Below are 19,230 nucleotides of genomic sequence, written 5' to 3'. Positions count from 1 at the left end.
TTTTGAACTTCAAATGTCAAAATTGCAGAATTTTGAGGAAAAAACACCTTTTCAAATTTCCCTCAAAATTTGACTTAATGTGGCGCCATCTATGTGTCAACTCTAGGAGAAGAGCAGAAACATCGAGACGCTGTGTTGGCAGCACTGCACGTCTCTGTACCCATCAGCAGTGCTGCCAACGTGCCACAACACCGCTCAGCTCCTTCCAATCCTGTAAATTTCCACGCGCCCCAATTAATTCGATTAAACCGCTCAATCAGTTTATCGCCAGAATTGTCGCATTTCCTCCGCTATCGCTCGCCGTACGTCCAACCACTCGTTCCGTGTTAAATCATGCCAACTAAAAAACTACCAACTACGAAAAAAAAAATCCACTTACATTCACCTCCGCGTGATCACGTAAGAAGCCTATTGCATCGTCTAAACGTTGCGCTTCAGGGGCAGGAGGCTTCACACAAAAACAAAAAAAAAACACCATGCAAACACAAAACAACGAAAAAACAAAACTACTGTAATTTCATTGTGAAAGAGGGCGCGCTAGACGCGTGTAGCGCACGCTCTTTTTTCCACAAACTCGCCAAATTTCTAAAAGCAGTCAAACGCATTCAATGCTCAAAAGTGCGGAAATTTAGTTAGATTGCGGAAACGGTCCAAATAAGACGGGGCAGGTTCCTACATACAGGGCGAAAAATCAAAGGTGCCACTTTTGACCCCGACCCTTTTGGATTTGGCTGAAAGTTTTTCATTTTTTTCTACCCTATGAATAACAGTTCTCAGAATTTTTTCAAATTTCTCTTCTCAACCCAAAAAAAGTTATAATTTTTCCAAAAATTGGCTTTTATACAAGGTGTTTATAAATGTTTCTAGCATCAAGAGTGGCTATGAAATGTCCAAAGAAGTTTGCCGCTCATTACAAATGTGGGTTTAGATTTTTCAACTGACATTTGAAGGTAACCTCAATTATAAATAAAGTTAATTTTGAAACAAAAACTGGTTTGAAAATCAAAGACTTGGACACAAAACCGTAACTGAAACGTCGTTGATGTGAGTGACGTTTTAAATGTAGTTAAACATAGTCATATTCACTATAAAAACAAAGCGGCAAAATGGTGCATGGCAGGAATTCCAGAGCCACCCTTGATGCTAGAAACATTTATAAACACCTTGTATTTTCACTTAGCTATAACTTTTTCAAAAATTAACATATTGGGACATTTTTTTTACAAAATTTTTGTTTTAAAATGTACCTTTCAGAAAAAAAATTCAAAAATTTAAGATGATAAAATCAATGAAATTTTCTTTATTTTTGAGAAAAACCGTTATTTTCTCGAAGTTCGCCATTTTTTATTTTATTTTATCCAAAAATTTCAATTAATTCTGCGATCATTCCCGCATATTCGAGAGTGGGCCGAATTTTTTCTATTTGTTTAAATTAATTGAAAAAAAAATTAATTTCAAAAATTTTTATTTAATTTTTTTCTAAAAGCTTTATTTATACAATAAAATAAATGCAATTAAACGATTTTACAGGGTTATTTACTTAATTTATAGTTTCATTTTACAAATATAACGACTAGGATTTATGTAATTAACATTCAATGATTTTAAAATAATGCACCAAATCATTTATTACTTTCTTCTCTAGCGTTTAGATATTTTACATATTTTGGGTTCACAATATTGAAGAGCCGTAGACTTATAACATAAAACATATTCGCTTGAGTCTAGTAGGCTGTAGATAAGTCTGTAAATGTCATGTCCTAGCTTATCGATCTAATTAAGATATTAAATTTGTCTCCTAGATGTTATAGTTGTAGAATGAAACTATAAATTAAGTATACAAGATGTTTATAAATGTTTTTAGCATCAAGAGGCTATGAAATGTCAAAAAATTTGCCGCTCTTTACAAATGTTGGTTTCGATTTTTCAACTGACATTTGTAGTTAACCTCAATCATCGAGCAAAGTAAGTTTTGAAAAGAAAACTGTTCTAGTTGTGGTTTAAAACCTGAAAATCAAAAATTTGGACACAAAACCGTAACAGAAACGTCATTGACGTAAGTATCATAAATATTTTTAAGATAATTATATTCACTATGAAAACAAAGCGGCAAAATAGTGCACGAAAGAAATTTCAGAGCCACCCTTGATGCTAGAAACATTGTACAATCCTGTAAAATGGTTTAATTGCAATAATTTAATTGTATAACTTAAAAAAAAAATATTTTTTTAGGCGACTTAAACTGAAAATGGAATTTTTAGGCTTCTAAAGCGGCCTAAAAGTAAGTCTTTTCTGGCCGTAAGCATTTTTGGCCGATCTATGGTGGCGCCATCTGTCTATAGTTTTGCATATTACAACAAGATACCGACATTACCCCCAATTTTATAATTATTTGGGTAAAATCAAATCGACAAACTGTTGCCAAAGACGTGTTGAATTATTGAAAATTAACATGTCTAGCAGTGCTGTTGCAACAACATCAAAAAGCACATCAAACCAAATTCATACAAATTGTGAAACTTCAAATGTAAATAACGAAAATATGAACTTTTCTGAAGGATTCATGAATATTTCCAATAATTATTCAGTTGGATAATAAATAAAAATTAATGAACTTGTAAATTTAATGTCGCCTAAAAAATCTTGCGTGTATCACGGCCAAAAGTGCAATTTTGCTATCGCCTCGGCCATTAAAAAAAGGCTCGGCCAAAAAAGAAACACTTTTTGGCCTTGTTACACAAATAACTATTTTTTCCAATTCAATAAAAAAAATAGAGAAAAAAATCGGACCATTCTGGGATATGCGAGAATAATCGCAGAATTAATTGAAGTGAATAAAATAGAAAATAAAAAATGAACTTCGAGAGAATAACGTTTTTTCTCAAAAAGCGAAAATTTATCTTATTTTTTTTTGTATTTTTTTGTGAAAAGTACATTTCAAAACAAAAATTTCGAAAAAAAAAACATCCCAATAAGTTTATTTTTAAAAAATATAAAAGCCATTTTTTGGAAAAATTCATAACTTTTTTGGATTAGGAACAAAAAATTGAAAAAATTCTTAGAACCTATTTTATAGAGAAAAAAAAGATTAAAAAAACAAAAAGGATCGGGATCAAAAGTGGTCGATTTGGTATGGAATACCCAATGTGCAACAATGAAACAGTTGCTTAATTGCGGCTTATATGGCTCTGCTGTCTTATTTGGCGTAATTGGAGTGATATCTAGGAACGCCTTTCGCTCCATTGTTTGCAAAAAAAAGTTGAAACCCACAGCCACCTTTCGAAAATTTCCACTTTTGAGTCGTTTCGAAAGAACCCCACTCACCATATGTAAACCCTGAGGTGCAGCAGTACTATTCACACTGACCGATTGTGTGTAGTGGGGCGAATGTGGAGTGTTGTGATTGGCTAACCAGCTAGATGGCGCTAGCGGAGGCGGTGAACTAACCGGCGTCGATGGAGCTGAACTATAACTACTAGCACTAGCTTGCTCTGCAATTGGATAAATCTGCAAAAATTTCAAAGTAGCGACTGTAATTCCCCCACGATTTTCGTGCACTCACTGTTCCTAAACCTTTGTTAACGCCGTCGGCATGGTTGGTGGGCCCGAACGCGGAGTTGTTCGTCCCCGTCATGGTGGTGACGGTGGTACCATTGGGCCTCAGCGACGACATGGGCGGCAGCCCCTGGCCCTCATTCTCTGCGATGAGGCCGTAGGCTTCGTACGACTGGTAGGTGGTGCCGTAAGACGGGTGCCAGTCGCCGACGGCACCTGGGGCCCCGTCGGCGCCGAGGTAGTACCCCGTGCTCGGGTTCGGCGAGGTGTAGCGAGGGGAGTCGTTGAATTCGTCCGAGCCATACTGGAAAAAAAAACCGTTCTATTAATGTACGATTTTGTCCTGCACGCGGGAAATTTATTATCCAAGGGTCGGTTTTAAACGACCATTCAGCATATTCCGTCAATGTAATATTCTCGTACGGTCGAGTTTTATATCTCCATTTTTTCGCCACATCATCGTTTATGTCTTTATTTATACGGGGAGATCAATGGCTCTCGATATTTTATTTCGAAGACGCGTCAGATTTTTGATATTCCGGGCTTTCCATGTTTATTACATGTGCGATGTGGCGGAATTCGTTCGAATGAACTTTTACATCGGACAACGTGTAATTTTACAATCTATATTCTATTATTATTTAATTGGTGTAGTTCCACGGACGATGACGTGGAAATCACACGTAAATAGTAAGAAGAGGAACGAGACGGGACGTCAGTTGTGTGAGGAAAAGGCGAAATCGATAAATAGAGTAGTGGGTAAAAACGGGACCGATTAGCGGAATTCCGGTTTAACTACACCAGTTTACAGCAGTTTTGAGCAAAAAAAATAGAAAATTGCACTCTCCTTTTTTAGAATTTTAAAATTTTGCCGCTTTTTACTCATCGAAAAATGTGGCACAGTTACTAATTACCGGATGCATTTTTTTTCCCGTTTTTGCAGGGCGCTTTTTATTCCAAAACTTACGTAATTAATGATTTAAATTCAATAAGTTTTCACCGAATTAAAGAATCAAAAATTAAAATTACAGAAAACAGTTTGCTGTCAACTTTAAGGGCAGTTCAAAAATTTAGAATTTTTAGCCCGGTGTAGAAATTAAAATTTTCGCTTCTAGTTCCAAAATTTTGAAATATGACACTAAATAAGCATCTATCAAGTAACAAATCCGCCAAAATTCATTACTTTTGTGTTACAATTGTCGGACTTATAGATTTAAATAGAAAATTTAGAATTTTTAGTTCGACCTAGAAATTTAAAATTCCAAAATTTTCACTTTTTGTTCTAAAATTTTGAAATTTGATACTCAAAATAATCATCTCTTAAGTAACAAATCCGCCAAATTTCATTACTTTGGTGTTAAAATTATCGTGATTATAGATTTAAGTAGAAAATTTAGAATTTTTAGCTCGACCAAGAAAGAAAAATTCCAACATTTTCACTTCTTATTCTAAAATTTTGAAATTTGGTACACTAAATAAGTATCTATAAAAGAACAAATTCCTCAAATTTCAGAATTTTGGTGTTAAAATTGTCGGAGTTACTAATTTTAATAAAAAATTAGAAAATTTTGAACTTTTCGCTCGACCAAGAATTAAAAAAAAAAATTAAAATTTTTACTTTTTGTCCTAAAATTTTGGAATTTGGTACAGTAAAAAAGAATCTAAAAATAACAAATTCCGCAAATTTCAGAATTTTGGTGTTCAAATTGTTGGAGTTATTAATTTTAATAAATAATTTAAAATATTTAGCTCGACCTAGAAATGAAAAATTTCAAAATATTCACTTTTTATTCTAAAATTTTTAAATTTGGTAAACTAATTAAGCATTTATAAAGAAACAAATACCGCAAATTTCATAAAATTGGTGTTAAAATTGTTGGAGTTATTAATTTTTATAGAAAATTTAGAATTTTTAGCTCGACCAAGTGAAAAATTCCAAAAAATTGTTTTTTAATTTTTTTTTACATTTGGTACACTAAATAAACATCTCTTAAGTTACAAATTCGCCAAACGTCATTACTTTGGTGTTAAAATTGTCGAATTTATAAATTTTATTAGAAAATTTCGAATTTTCAGCTCGACCCAGCAATTAAAAAAGTCCAAAATATTCATTTCTTGCTCTAAAATTTTAAAATTTCGCACACAAAAAAAGAATCTATAAAGTAATAAATCCGCCAAATTTGATAATTTTAGTGGCAAAAATGTCGAAATCCCAAAATTTTAGCTCAACCGAGAAAAAAATCTAAAATTTTTAATTCTGGTTTTAAATTTTTGAAATTTGGTACACTAAAGAAGCATCTATGAAGTAACAATTTAGCCAAATTTCAGTGAATAGATGTTAAAATTGTCGGAGTTATAGATTCAAATAGAAAATTTAGAATTTTTATCTCGACCTAGAAATAAAAAATTCCAAAATTTTTAATTTTGGGTCTACATTTTTGAAATTTGGTACACTAAATAAACATCTATGAAGTAACAAATTCGGCAAATTTCATTACTTTGGTGTTAAAATTCCCGGACTTGCAGACTTTAATTAAAAACATAAAATTTTTAGCTCGACGTAAAATTAAAAAATTCAAAATTTTCACTTCGGGTTCTAAAATTTTGAAATTTGGCACACAACATAAGCATTTTTAAAGTAACACTTCAGCAAAATTTCAGTGGATAGATGTTAAAATTGTCGGAGTTATAGATTTAAATAAAAAATTCCAAAATTGCCATTTTTGTCCTAAAATTTTGAAATTTAGTGCACTAAATAAACATTTATAAGGCAACAAATTCGCCAAATTTCATTACTTTGGTGTTAAAATTGCCAGACTTGCAAACTTAAAAACAAAATTTTTAGCTCGACGTAAAAATTAAAAAATCCAAAATTTTCACTTCTGGTTCTAAAATTTTAAAATTTGGTACACTAAATGACCATTTCTTAAGTAACAAATCCGCCAAATTTCATTACATTGGTGTTAAAATTGTCGAAATTACAGATTTTATTGAAAAACTTAGAATTTTTAGCTCAACGTAGAAATAAAAAATTCTAAAATATCCATTTTTTGTTCTAAAATTTTGAAATTTAGTGCACTAAATAAGCATTTATAAAGGAACAAATTCGTCAAATTTCAGTATTTTGATCTTAAAATTATCGGAGTTATTAATTTTAATAGAAAATTTAGAATTTAATTTTACCTCGACCTAGAAATAAAAATTCCAAAATTTTTACTTTTTGTCCTAAAATTTTGAAATTTGGTACACTAAACGAGCATTTCTTAAGTAACAAATCCGCCAAATTTCATTACTTTGGTGTTAAAATTGTCGGACTTACAGATTTGATTGGAAAATTTAGAATTTTTAGCTCGATCTAGATAAAAAAATCCAAAATTTCCACTTTTTTTTCCTAAAATTTTGAAATTTGGTGCATTAAATAAATATTTGAAAGTGATAAATCCTCAAAATTTCAATATTTTAGTGTCAAAATACACAAAAATAATAAGTTTTAGCCCGACAGAAAAAGTAAAAATTTTAAAATTTTCACTTTTTGTCCAAAAATTTCGTACACTAAATAGGCATCTCTTAAGTAACAAATTCGCTAAATTTCATTTCTTTGGTGTTAAAATTGTGGCAGTTACAAATTAGAATTACAAATTTAAAATTTTTAGACCGACTTAGAAATAAAAAAAAATAAAATTCGACAAATTTTTGAAAAAATTAAACCGCAACTGCGCCTCAGACTGTATACTATTTTATTCACAATATGGCTAAATTTATACTGGCTAGTTCAATAGTCGTTTTAGCACCCCAAAAATTTGAACGCGTTTTGTATTCAAAAGATTTTACCGAAAGTCTAAATTAGTGACCTCCTTAAATTTTATTTGTGCCGAAAAAATAATTTGTGCAATGTAATAACATTAATTGTATCTCGGCAGCAGAACCCCACACTCGCAACAAAAAACAACTTCACTCCCTTTATCCACAAATGACAATATCGTCGGTTATAGAAAAAAAATTGTACACAATTCCTTCCGTATACTTGCCAGACGATCGGCCATGACTTTTTCTTGTTTTACCATACGAAAGAAACGACTCCTAAATCACCATTACTGCCATAAAACCCCATTTTGTCGTACAAATCGAGCAAATAACGTCCGAACCGCGGCGGTTGGTAATTTCCGACATATTGCCCATAAAAACACCAGTGCTACCAACGCAAAAAAAACCTCACCCCGCTCTCGGTGTGCACATTGCCACCCCCGAACTTCCAAAATCCCTGCTTCTCCAAATAGAACCCCTCGTCGTGGTGATAATCCATCGTCTTATCGCAAAGACGCCGACGTAGTTAATTTCACATCAAAGGTCGGAAGTTTATCGAAAATCTCTTGTAAATGATCGAATTTAATTCTATTTAGAAAGTGTAACATTGTGCGCTTTACAATGATCATAAATCATTCGATAAGAAACTTTCGAGACGCCGGAATAAAAATACCAATATCCCACTTTATGCCGCAATTACGAAGTGTCCTTCAACTTTGCCGCGGCCACTAGATCACACTTTTCATAATTAATATTTAACAAATGCCGACAACCCCGAGATTAAATCACTTTCACGTGGATTTTATAATGGCGTTCGTTGGGACGAAAGGCGTCGAAACGGGCGCACGGCTATTACTGCTGTTACTTGCATGCAATAACAGGAACTACACTGTAAGTTGCTTACACGGTGATGGGTGACCATGCAGAAACCCCACCACTGTGCTTTGTGAAACAACGCAGTCAGACTGCTTGGCACTGTCGTCACAGAAATATTTCTACGATTAAATTCAAGAACGTCCAAACTAAATTTCGGGAGAAAATCAAGTTGCTTCGAACAACACTCAAAGCCCAACTTTTGTTTGGGGTCACGTGGCGTGCGGTAATGGGAGATTACAGCCCTCGCGCAAACTACGTTGCGATTACTCATTTTTCTCGCTCCTAGTTGGAATTTCCTTTGTTAACTTCAACGCAAAAAACATTAATAAATCGAAAGGTATGCGAGGAATTAATTACCAATTTGAGAGAAAAATGCTCGGGCGTCCTTGAGGACTACCAGCCATATGTTTCATTCAAGGAATCCAAGAATCGTCACCGGATTATGGTGAGAAAGTCCTCAAAATCGCGCGCTTGAGAAAAGTCCGGATTTGCGGCACTTTTTTTCATAAAAACGAGTTTCCAGGATCTGGTTTTACGGATAAAAGTGACAATATCTCATATAATGATGTGAGAATGCGCAATTATGAGTTTGTAGTTTCCTGGAATGCGGTGTCGCCTGGAATTCAGTTTCTTCAGTGATAGCGAAAACGCGAATGACATCGTTTGGGGTTAACAGTTTGAACCTATTTTTCTATCAGATGACGCATTTTTCTGGATAAAAACTACGCAGTTCGGTGGGGCAACAAAGGGCCCCATTAGCACGAGTAATCAAGGTCGGAAGATAAGAAACAGAAACAAATGCCAGAAGCCCTGTGCGGGACTTTCGCAACAAATGCGGAAATGAGTAGGCGTTGTACTTTTTTGGATGTTGGTAGAACTGATTTTATTGATTTTGATATTTCGAAACATGTGTCAGTGGCTGTCACACTCCAGTTATTTCAATCTTAATTATTTTTTACGGGATTTCAGACAGTTTCTTCTAGTTTTCAAGATTCTGCTGATCTTTGCAGTTCTCTTGATGCTTCTAAATTATCTAGATTCTTCGCGTTGTTCGTATGAAATCTTTCCATTCTTCGCATTCTTGGAATTATTCGATTATTTAGATTAATTTTTGCATACAGATGATTTGGAAATATTTCTATTTTTTTCTCGAAGTTCGAACTAATTTCAAAATCACTATGTATCAGCCTGGAGGACTGTTAAAAAATCATATAAATGCTAGAGTATTCCAATTATCTGAGAAGAAGATTTAAAAAAAATCGCAGGATGCCAAAAAAAATAAAAAAACTTTCATAAAAAAATTTGAATTAGTTAAATTAGTGTTAAAATTGTCAGACTTACAAATTTTAATAAAAAATTTAAAAACTTTTGCTCAACTTTGAAAGAAAAATTCCAAAATTTTTAATTCTCGTTCTACATTTTTGAAATTTGGTAAACTAAGTAAACAAATAGAAAGAAACAAACTGCCAAATTTCATTAATTTAGGGATAAAATTGTGGAACTTCCAGAGTTAATTAAAAAAAATAGAATTTTTAGCTCGACTCAGAAATAAAAAAATTCCAAAATTTTAACTTTTTGTTCTAAACTTTTGAAATTTGGTGAACTAAATAAGTATTTCTATAGTAACAAATCTGCAAAATTTCATTATTTTGGTATTAAATTTGTCGAACTTTATAGATTTTAACAAAAAAATTAAAAATTTTAGCTCAACCTAGAAAGAAAAAAATTCCCAAATTTTTAATTCTGATTCTACATTTTTGAAATTTGGAAAACTTTAGTAAGAAGCAAATATAAAAAAACAAATCTGTCAAATTTCATTATATTATTATTAAAATTATCGAACTTCTAGAGTTGAATCAAAAATTTCGAATTTTTAGCTCGACCTAGAAATTAAAAATTCCAAAATGTTCACTTCTTGCTCTAAATTTTTGCAATTTGGTACACTAAATAAGCATCTCTGAAGTAACAAATTCTCCAATTTTCATTGCTTTGGTGTTTGTTAAAATTGTAGAACTTGCAGATTTTAACAGAAAATTTAGAATTTTTAGCTATACTCAGAAATCAAGAATTCCAAAATTTTCACTTTCTGTTCTAATAATTTATAATTTGTTACACTAAATAAGCCACTTTAAAATAACAAATTCCCCAAATTTCATTACTTGGTGTTAAAATTGTCGGACTTTTAACTTAAGATTTTAACAGAAATTTTTTACCACGACCTAGAACTTGAAAATTACAAAATTTTCACTTTGTTTCAAAATTTTGAAATTACTATAAACTATGAAATAACAAATCCACCCCAAATTTCTTTATTTTAGTATTAAAATTGTCCAACTTAGAATTTTTAATAAAAAAAAATAGAAATTTTAGCCTCAACCTAAAAAAAAAGAATTCCAAAACGTTTAGTTCTGTACTAAGTAAGCAAATATGAAATAACAAATCTGCCAAATTTCATTATTTTGGTGTCAAAATTGTCAAATGTTTTGATTTTATTAGAAAATTTAGAATTTTCAGCTCAACCCAGAAATAAAAATTCCCAAATTTTCAATTCTTGTTCTAAATTTTGAAATTTGGAGCACTGAATGAGCATCAGTGAAGAAACAAATCTGTCAAATTTAATTATTTTAGTGCTAAAATTGTCGGACTTTTTAAAATATTTAAATTAAATTTTTGGATAAGCCGAAAAATTCAAATTCCCAAAATTTTACAGGTATTGAGAAAATCTAAAAAATACAAGAAATCCGAAAAAATCGAAAGATGTAAAATAAATAATAAAAAAAAATATATAAACATCCCTAAAATCCTCGGTTTTCGAGTCAAAACATGTTGAATTTTCTCTTCCCCACAACTTTACTTTTGGCCAGGCAGTCACCTGTTTCAATAACAAAACACAATCAACCGACAACTACTCTGAATTATTTGTTTGCGGCGAAAATAATGCATACGCATTTTACATAAAATCCACTTTTTGGTCGCCGCAATTTTTACACGCATAATAATGAAAATTTACAATTCAAATCGCTGCAACTACCAAATTCAGATAATCAAATATGAATACATGAGTAGAGAAAATCCATGAAAATTCAGTGAGAAACTTAAAATTTTCCAATATTACCATGACAGTTCCAAAACGTCAAAATCCAGTGTTGCCACCACATCAAAATTATGGTGTAGCCGCGATAATATAAACATTCCGATTGCACCTTTTTATTGAATTTGCGCCCAAAACAACAATAAAATTAAATTAACATTAACTGTCCCGCTCGATGATTGATGGCGACTTTTTTACCGCTTCGTTCTTTTCCTGCGAAGGACGTGGCATTTACAAGACGACTTGCACATGTTCCGGGCGATTTTTTCGGGGCAAATCAAAGAGGATCCAGCGACCTTGGATCGAGTCCAACCCTGCATATACCTGGCTCCTTTGATCAGTATTTTGAATAGGTTTCGTATCTGACATTTCGACCCTCTCCGCGAACCCTTTCGCCCCCATAATCGGACAATGAAGCACGTTTGTAACATGTGCGTGAAACTTTTGCACCCCTCTATAAATGCTACCTGTGAATCAACGAAACGACCTCTAAATGCTCTCGTGCTCCTTTCTAACGTGTGGTCATTTGCGCCCGTGAAATTATCGCTATTTGCGTAGGAAAAAAGGAGATAACAGATTCCGTCAATTTTATTGCTGAAAGAATTAAATTCCAGGATGTTATTAAAATTGATTTGTTTTTTATCTACGCCAAATTACATAATTTTAGAACAAGAAACAAAAATTTTGGAAATTTTTATTTTCAGAAAGACCTCAAAATGGTACAAATTGCTCTTAAATTTCCTAATTTTGGTAATTTTAATGCAAAATATGCGAAATTTTGGGACATTACTACTTTAGAGTCTCTAACTAACTGTGCTAAATTAGAAAATTTTAGCAAAAAAGTTTAGAAAATTTTGTTTTGGAAAGAATCGCATTTTCCAAAATTTGTATGAATTTTTGCAACTCCGCTAATTATTAATGTAAGAGGAACGAAATTTCACAAAATTATTAAAATTAATATACTGATTTATTAATATCGAATTAACCAAATTTAGAACAAAAATTTTAGAATTTTTTATTTTCAAAATAATTTACAAATGTTATTCAAACGGCTGAAATTCGCACAGTTGTAACTCCAAAATTATGAAACTTAAGAGATTTACTACTCTGTTCATGTTAATCAGCTGAGATAAATTGAGATAAATCAGCTGAGATAAAATTTCAGAAATTTTCGTTTTTAAAAGGGCCTCCAAATGCGCAATTGCTTTTTGAATTCCGTAACTGACAATTTTTATGCAAAAAGTATGAAATTTGGAGGTTTTCCTACTTAAAAGGTTCCAAGTAACTGTGCTGGATTAGAAAAAATTAGAACAAAAAACACGAATTTTAGAATATTTTTTTTGAGCGAACCGTATTTTTTAATTTTTTTATTAATTTTGAAACTTTGGCGATTTTAGTGCTAGAAGAATGAAATTTCAGGAGGTTATTAAAAGCGATATGCTTATTAACGACGCCAAATTAAATAATTATAGAACAAAAAGTAAAAATTTTAGAAATGCACAAATTACTCTGAAATTCCTTAACTTCAACAAATTATATGCAAAAAATATAAAAATTGGAGGTTTTACTACTACTAGAAAGATTCTAAGTAGCTGTGCGAAATTAGAAAATTGTAGAAAAAAATGCACAAATGGCTTTAAAATTTGTCAACTCCGACAATTTTAATGCAAAAATTATGAAATTTGGAGATTTTCCTACTTAAAAGGTTCCAAGTAACTGTGTTAAATTAGAAAAATTTAGAACAAAAAACAAAAAAAATTATTTTCAGAGCATAAAGTATTTTTCAAAATTTTTAATTAATTATGTAACTCAGCCGATTTTAGTGCTAGAAGAATAAAATTTTAGGAAGTTATTAAAAGAAATATGCTTATTAACGATACCAAATTACATAATTTTAGAACAAGAACTAAAAATTTTACAAATTTTCATTTTTGGAACGACCTCAAAATGCACAAATTACTCTGAAATTCAACAATTTAAATGCAAAAAATATAAAAATTGGAGGTTTTACTACTACTAGAAAGATTCCAAGTAGCTGTGCGAAATTAAAAAATTTTAGAACAAAAACGATAAATTTAAAAAAAATATATTTTTAGAACGACCTCAAAATGCACAAATGGCTTTAAAATTCCTTAACTCCGACAATTTTAGTGCAAAAATTATGAAATTTTGAGGTTTTCCTACTTAAAAGGTTCCAAGTACCTAACTGTGTTAAATTAGAAAAATTTAGAACAAAAAACAAAAAATGTTATTTTCAGAGCGTAGAGTATTTTTCAAAATTTTTAATTAATTATGTAACTAAGCCGATTTTAGTGCTAGAAGAATCAAATTTTAGGAAGTTATTAAAAGAAATATGCTTATTAACGATACCAAATTACATAATTTTAAAACAAGAACTAAAAATTTTTATCTTTGGAACGACCTCAAAATGCACAAATTGCTATTTAATTACATAACTATGACATTTTTGTCGCAAAAAGTATGAAATTGAGAGGCCATATTTCTTCAAAGGCTCTAATTCACTCTGCTAAATTAGAAAAATTTTAGAACAAAGAACACAAATTTTAGAAAATTTTATTTTGGGAGCAAACCGTATTTTTCAAAATTTTTATTAAATTTTGTAAACTTGCTGATTTTAGTGAAAGAAGAATGAAATTTAAGGGAGTTATTAAAATAATAATAAATTTAATTTTAAAAGCGATATGCTTATTAACGATGCCAAATTACAAAATTTTAGAACAAGAACTAAAAATTTTAGAAATTTTTATTTTTAGAACGACTTCAAAATACACAAATTGTTATTTAATTACATAACTCTAACAATTTTTAATGAAAAAAGTTTGAAATTTGAAGGTTTTATTCCTTTAGAGGCTCTGATTCTCTGTACCAAATTAGAAAACTTTAGAACACAAAACACAAATTTTATAAAATGTTATTTTAGGTGCAAATCGTATTTTTTTTAAATTTTTATTAAATTCTGCAACTGTGCCAATTTTAATCCTAGAAGAATGAGATTTCTGATCGTTATTAAACTTATTAATTAAATAATTACATAATTTTAGAAGAAAATTTAAAAACTTTATTTATTAGACGCGTTTATTAATGAAATAACGACACAGAAACGCGAATTACTTAATAACGCGAGTCGTGAGCACAAAGAACGGGGCATTTAAAAAAAAAATCAGAAGGTAATACACCTACACGGACTGTGTGCGACAAATAAGGAAACAAGTAATGCGGTCTATTACCACATTTTACATTATTTATTAATATATCCAACGACAATAATGTAAATAGAAAAGCGACTTCCTCTAGAGCGTGCTCACGACATAACAAACGTTTTAATAACGAAACCAACTCGGTTTTATGCCCCTTCGTATTTTTTGTTTTGTGCACCATTTCTGTCAGTCAGTTAACAACTTCAACTTGGGAAATGTTATTGTTATCTTTCACATTTCCACTCACATCCGTTACAATGGTCCGCAACGGCGGCATTAAATACACCCCAAGTTGTTCAAGAAACGCGGGATACAACAATACGCGCTAAGGTAAAAATATATCCGGTGTTGGATTACTTTATCCGGTTGTCGCAAGACAATGATGACAAAAGAAGATAAATATAAAATTTTATGGCGTTCATGGACAATTATTTATTATTTGAGTTGCGTATGCTTGATGATTCGTAATTAAAGAGGCGAGCACGTCCGTAATGACAATTTGAGGTTAAATTTTAAAGAAATTGAGCAGGCCATGACTTTGATTGATAAATTGGTAACACTGGAAAAATAATTGAAAAATGACGCCGAAATGACATTTTGTACGCAACATAACCTACAAACGTCAGTTATCAGTGTTGCCAAAATAATAAAATTAATAAAAACTGCATCCTCAATCGATGTATGTAGATATTTACATAACAAGTGCGGAAAGTGCCAAATTTCGCACGAGTGAGAATGTAGGCGCACAAAGCGCGACTCAAGTAAAGATGTCACATAAATGCAAGTAAAACGATTTCCGACGAGTTATGTACACAATTTTTCCTACGACCCTCCATCTCAAACGAATATTGGATCTCGAACAATAGCAAATTTCTTACTTATTCTAAATTTTATTTTCCTACGACCCATATGAAAGTTCATACAGTTAAATGACCCCTAAAATTGATATAATTTCCGCACTTGTTATGTAAATCACCAAAAAAATTAAAATAATTTAATAAGGACAAGGTACGGAATTCTTTCGGAAAATTAAAAATACCAAAAAAATCGAACAAAAAAACCCAGAAAATTGTGATAAAATCTTAACGAATTCCAAGAAATTTTAAAAAATGTAGGAAGGCTTGTTGGAGTCCAAAATAAAAAAAAACGAAATAAAAAAAAAATCATGACGATTCTAAGAATCCTAAGAATTCTGGAAAATCTTTCGAAAACTTTTAAAATATATACGACTTAAAAAATAGTATTATTATTAATATTTAATAATTTAGCATTTAAAATATTAAAAAATATAAACAATCGAAAATAATGTATTAAAAAACTCGTTTATTATATAAAACTTTCAGATTTTAGATTTTCAGCACAAGTGCTGTAAGAGCCAAGTTTTTTGTGTTATTTTTTTTACAACCGCTTTATAAAGTTGCCTTTTTGACTGCCTTTCTGACCTGTCCAAACTGTCATATGAAGTTTTTATCGGTAAATTTTGATCGTAAAAAAAATCTTGTTTGCTACTCGTGCGAAAAAGAATGTTACCGCACACGACCTGCTACCCAAACTAGTGCGTAAAATATTAGCATTTCGCATCTTCTTGCAAAAATAACTACATATGTCCTAATTTGTATGTTTTTTTAAAGCTTCCTACGTTGCTATGGTAACGAAGCTATTAACGCATCCGAGTTAGAAATGGTCTATTAACGCATCCAAAGCAAATAATGCAAAAAAAATGTGAAATGTTGATTAAAAATTGTAAATAATCGGAAATATTCAGTATATTGAAAAATGAGTTTTATAAAAAGTCATATTAAAGCACGAGTTTAGATTTTCAGCACAAGTTTTGTAAGTTTTACATGAAAAGAGTTTTTTATGTATTTTTTTTTCTACAATAGCTACATAAAGTTGCCATTTGTCATTTTAATTTTAATTTCCAAGGTGCGTAAAACCGACATAAAAGTGCGTAAAAGTACGTCAGTTTAATTGAAATTGTCAATGTTAAAATAACTGTCTGAACTGTCACTTGAAGCTTTTATCGCTAAATTTTGAATTTTCCTGTGATCGTAGAAAAAATCTTGTTTCTCACTCGTGCGAAAAATAATGTTACCGCACACCACCTGCTACCCAAACCACTTGTACTAGTGCGTAAAATATTAGCATTTCGCATCTTGTTGCAAAAATTGCTAATTCCTAATTTCTATATTTTTTTAAACCTTTCTAGGTTGCTATGGTAACAGAGCTAGCTATTAACGCATCCGTGGTCGAAATGGTCCATTAACGCATCCAAAGCAAATGTGTAACAATTTTTTTTTAATTAGACAATCTAAAAGGTGCAAAAAATTTGTAAAATTAATAATCGGCAATATTTAATATATTAAAAAATGAGTATTATAAAATTCGTATTAAGGCTCGAATTCAGATTTTCAGCACAAGTGCTGTAAAAAAAACGAGTTTTTTGTTATTTTTTCTACAATAGCTATATAAAGATGGCATTTTTATAGTCGTTTTAATTTAGAACTGTCATTCTTTTAGAGACAAGTGCGTAAAAGTGACATAAGAATGCGTGAAAGTATGTTACTTCTACGGGAATTAAAATTGTGAGTAAACAATCGTTTGTTAGATTTCACGCATAAACAAAAACGTGAAAAAAGTCTGTCAATTTTGTATTTTCCTGCGATTGTAGAAAAAATCTTGTTTGCCACTCGTGCGAAATATATTTTTCCTACGACCCCCATATGAAAGTGGCATTTTCCACACCGTTAAGTGACTCCGAAAGTTGATGTTTTCGTACATCCATTTCCGAAAGTAAAAGTCACTAGTGTGATATGAATATATCCGCACAGACCTGTCAAAATTGACAGTTATTTTCAAATACAAATGTAACTCCTGAATTTTTGTCTCAAATATCTAGACGATTCACTGTAAAACAACAAACATAATGATAAAAATGAATTGGTTAGGTCGTTTTTGACAAATCAGTTTTGACAGGTCTGTGCGGATATATTCATATCACACTAGTGACTTTTACTTTCGGAAATGGATGTACAAAAACATGAACTATCTAAATATGTGGAATACGTCAGTTTTTTATGAGGTTGTAGAAAAATGATATTTAGAATAGATAAGAAATGAACTATTGTCGAAACTTATCGGTTTCTTCCTGATGATGAAAGGTCGTAGGAAAAATAGTGTACATAACTCGTCGGAAAGTGTCTTTCTTGCACTCGTGTAATATCGCACTCGGCTGGCGCCTCGTGCATCTACTTTTACACTCGTGCGAAATTGGTCACTTTCCGTACTTGTTATGTAAATATCTATTTTTAAACATTTCTACATTGCTATGGTAACGAAGCTATTAACGCATCCGAAACGAATGCAGAAACTCTGTTACAACAGAAAATCAGAAAAAAATTGACAGGCCTAAAGAAAACAAAAAAAATTCAAAAAATTGAAAAAAAAGTTAAATTCCTGGAGAAAAAACACGAAATTTCAGATATCTGTAAGGAATCCTGGAAAATTCCAAAAATGTTATAGAAAAAAAATCAAAAAATCTAGAAAATTTTCACAATTTCCCAAAATTCCGGAAAAAAACTAGAAAAGTGAAAAAAAAACAGAAAATCCAATCAAACCTGGAAAAAATAATCCAAGGAGGTGAAAAATTGTAGAATTTAAATAACAAAACCTAGAGAATGTCTGAAAAAATCCAAATACAGAAAAAATTTCGAACGTACCCGAAAAAAATTAATCCAAAAATCCAATTTTTTAACCATCGAAAACGCATCAAACCTCGCATTCACCTCGATAAAACTGCCTGATTTCACGCGACGCCTCGAGAACACGCGTTTTTAATCCATTTTTGCATATCCGCCATCCCGAAACGGCATTATCTCTTAATCTCATATGTTTCGTTCCCATATTACCAAATCCGAAATGTTACTGTCTGGTGGACGTGTGTGTATGTGTACGATCATATCGATTTCAAAAACGGAAAACTTCCAACGCGAAGAAAACAACGAAGGTCAATACAAACTTGTGCAATATCACCACCATCCCTCATATACAGAGTGTTTCGTCCAAGCGCAATCTTCGGCGCACTTATCGAAACACGTGTGCTTGTGACGGATCTAGTTATCTTGTCGTCATGTTAGATAAAAATGAAGCACTTTGCAGGTGTCCCAACTTCATTCCGGTGGAATTTGAATAAAACTTTGAATTTCGAGTCGTGAATAATTAAGAAGGACCCTCTGTGTGGAGTCAACAGGTGGCACCTGCATGTCATTATTCGACCACACTGTATACGTTTTCGCGAATCCGAAGGGGTCAAAGGATGAGGCTGATAATAAAGTTGAGCAAAGAGCGAATTGAGGATAAAAAGAACACGCGCTCGCTTCCTCGTTCGTCCAGCGATCGGTCATCGAGTGTCTGGCGCTGGTCAAAACGCGTTCTCCTTAAATAATTCAAATCCGGGTGACAAACTGGCAGGTGCGAGATTTTTTTGGGTCTTATTCTCTTCTCAATTTTCCACTCACTTTCACTAACGGTAATACCTGAAATTTTCAGAGACTCTTTCGTTGGCCAGGTGAGGTTTTAATCTCCTGGTCGTGCAGTTTCTATACTAATTGCGAACGACCGAAAAGGAGGAGGAAAAGGACTCTAATTCTAGCGATCCGAAGACCACTCCGGGTTATTTACTATGAC

The 19,230-nt window shown here is 31.8% G+C and overlaps 1 protein-coding gene across 7 annotated transcripts in view; it reads right to left on the bottom strand.

Annotated features, from left to right (window-relative positions):
- da (transcription factor daughterless) overlaps positions 1-19,230 on the bottom strand; it is a 38,951-nt gene that overhangs the window by 9,603 nt on the left and 10,118 nt on the right. For 5 of the 7 annotated variants that reach the window (XM_088050148.1, XM_088050151.1, XM_088050149.1 and 2 more), the window contains 3 exons: positions 3,563-3,859; positions 3,325-3,507; positions 380-448 (listed from right to left, as the gene is read on the bottom strand). In XM_088050148.1, coding sequence (XP_087906274.1) covers positions 380-448; positions 3,325-3,507; positions 3,563-3,859 — 549 coding nt within the window. Of the gene's footprint in view, positions 1-379; positions 449-3,324; positions 3,508-3,562; positions 3,860-7,771; positions 8,110-19,230 lie in introns of those variants that run through there. The other 2 variants (XM_088050154.1, XM_088050150.1) reach the window with 2 other exon arrangements.

Source organism: Gnatocerus cornutus, chromosome 1 (assembly GCF_029298725.1).
Source record: "Gnatocerus cornutus isolate USDA-ARS CGAHR chromosome 1, icGnaCorn1.1, whole genome shotgun sequence".
Lineage (NCBI taxonomy): Eukaryota > Metazoa > Arthropoda > Insecta > Coleoptera > Tenebrionidae > Gnatocerus > Gnatocerus cornutus.
Note: the sequence above shows the minus strand (reverse complement) of the source record. Positions and strands in the feature narration are given on the sequence as shown.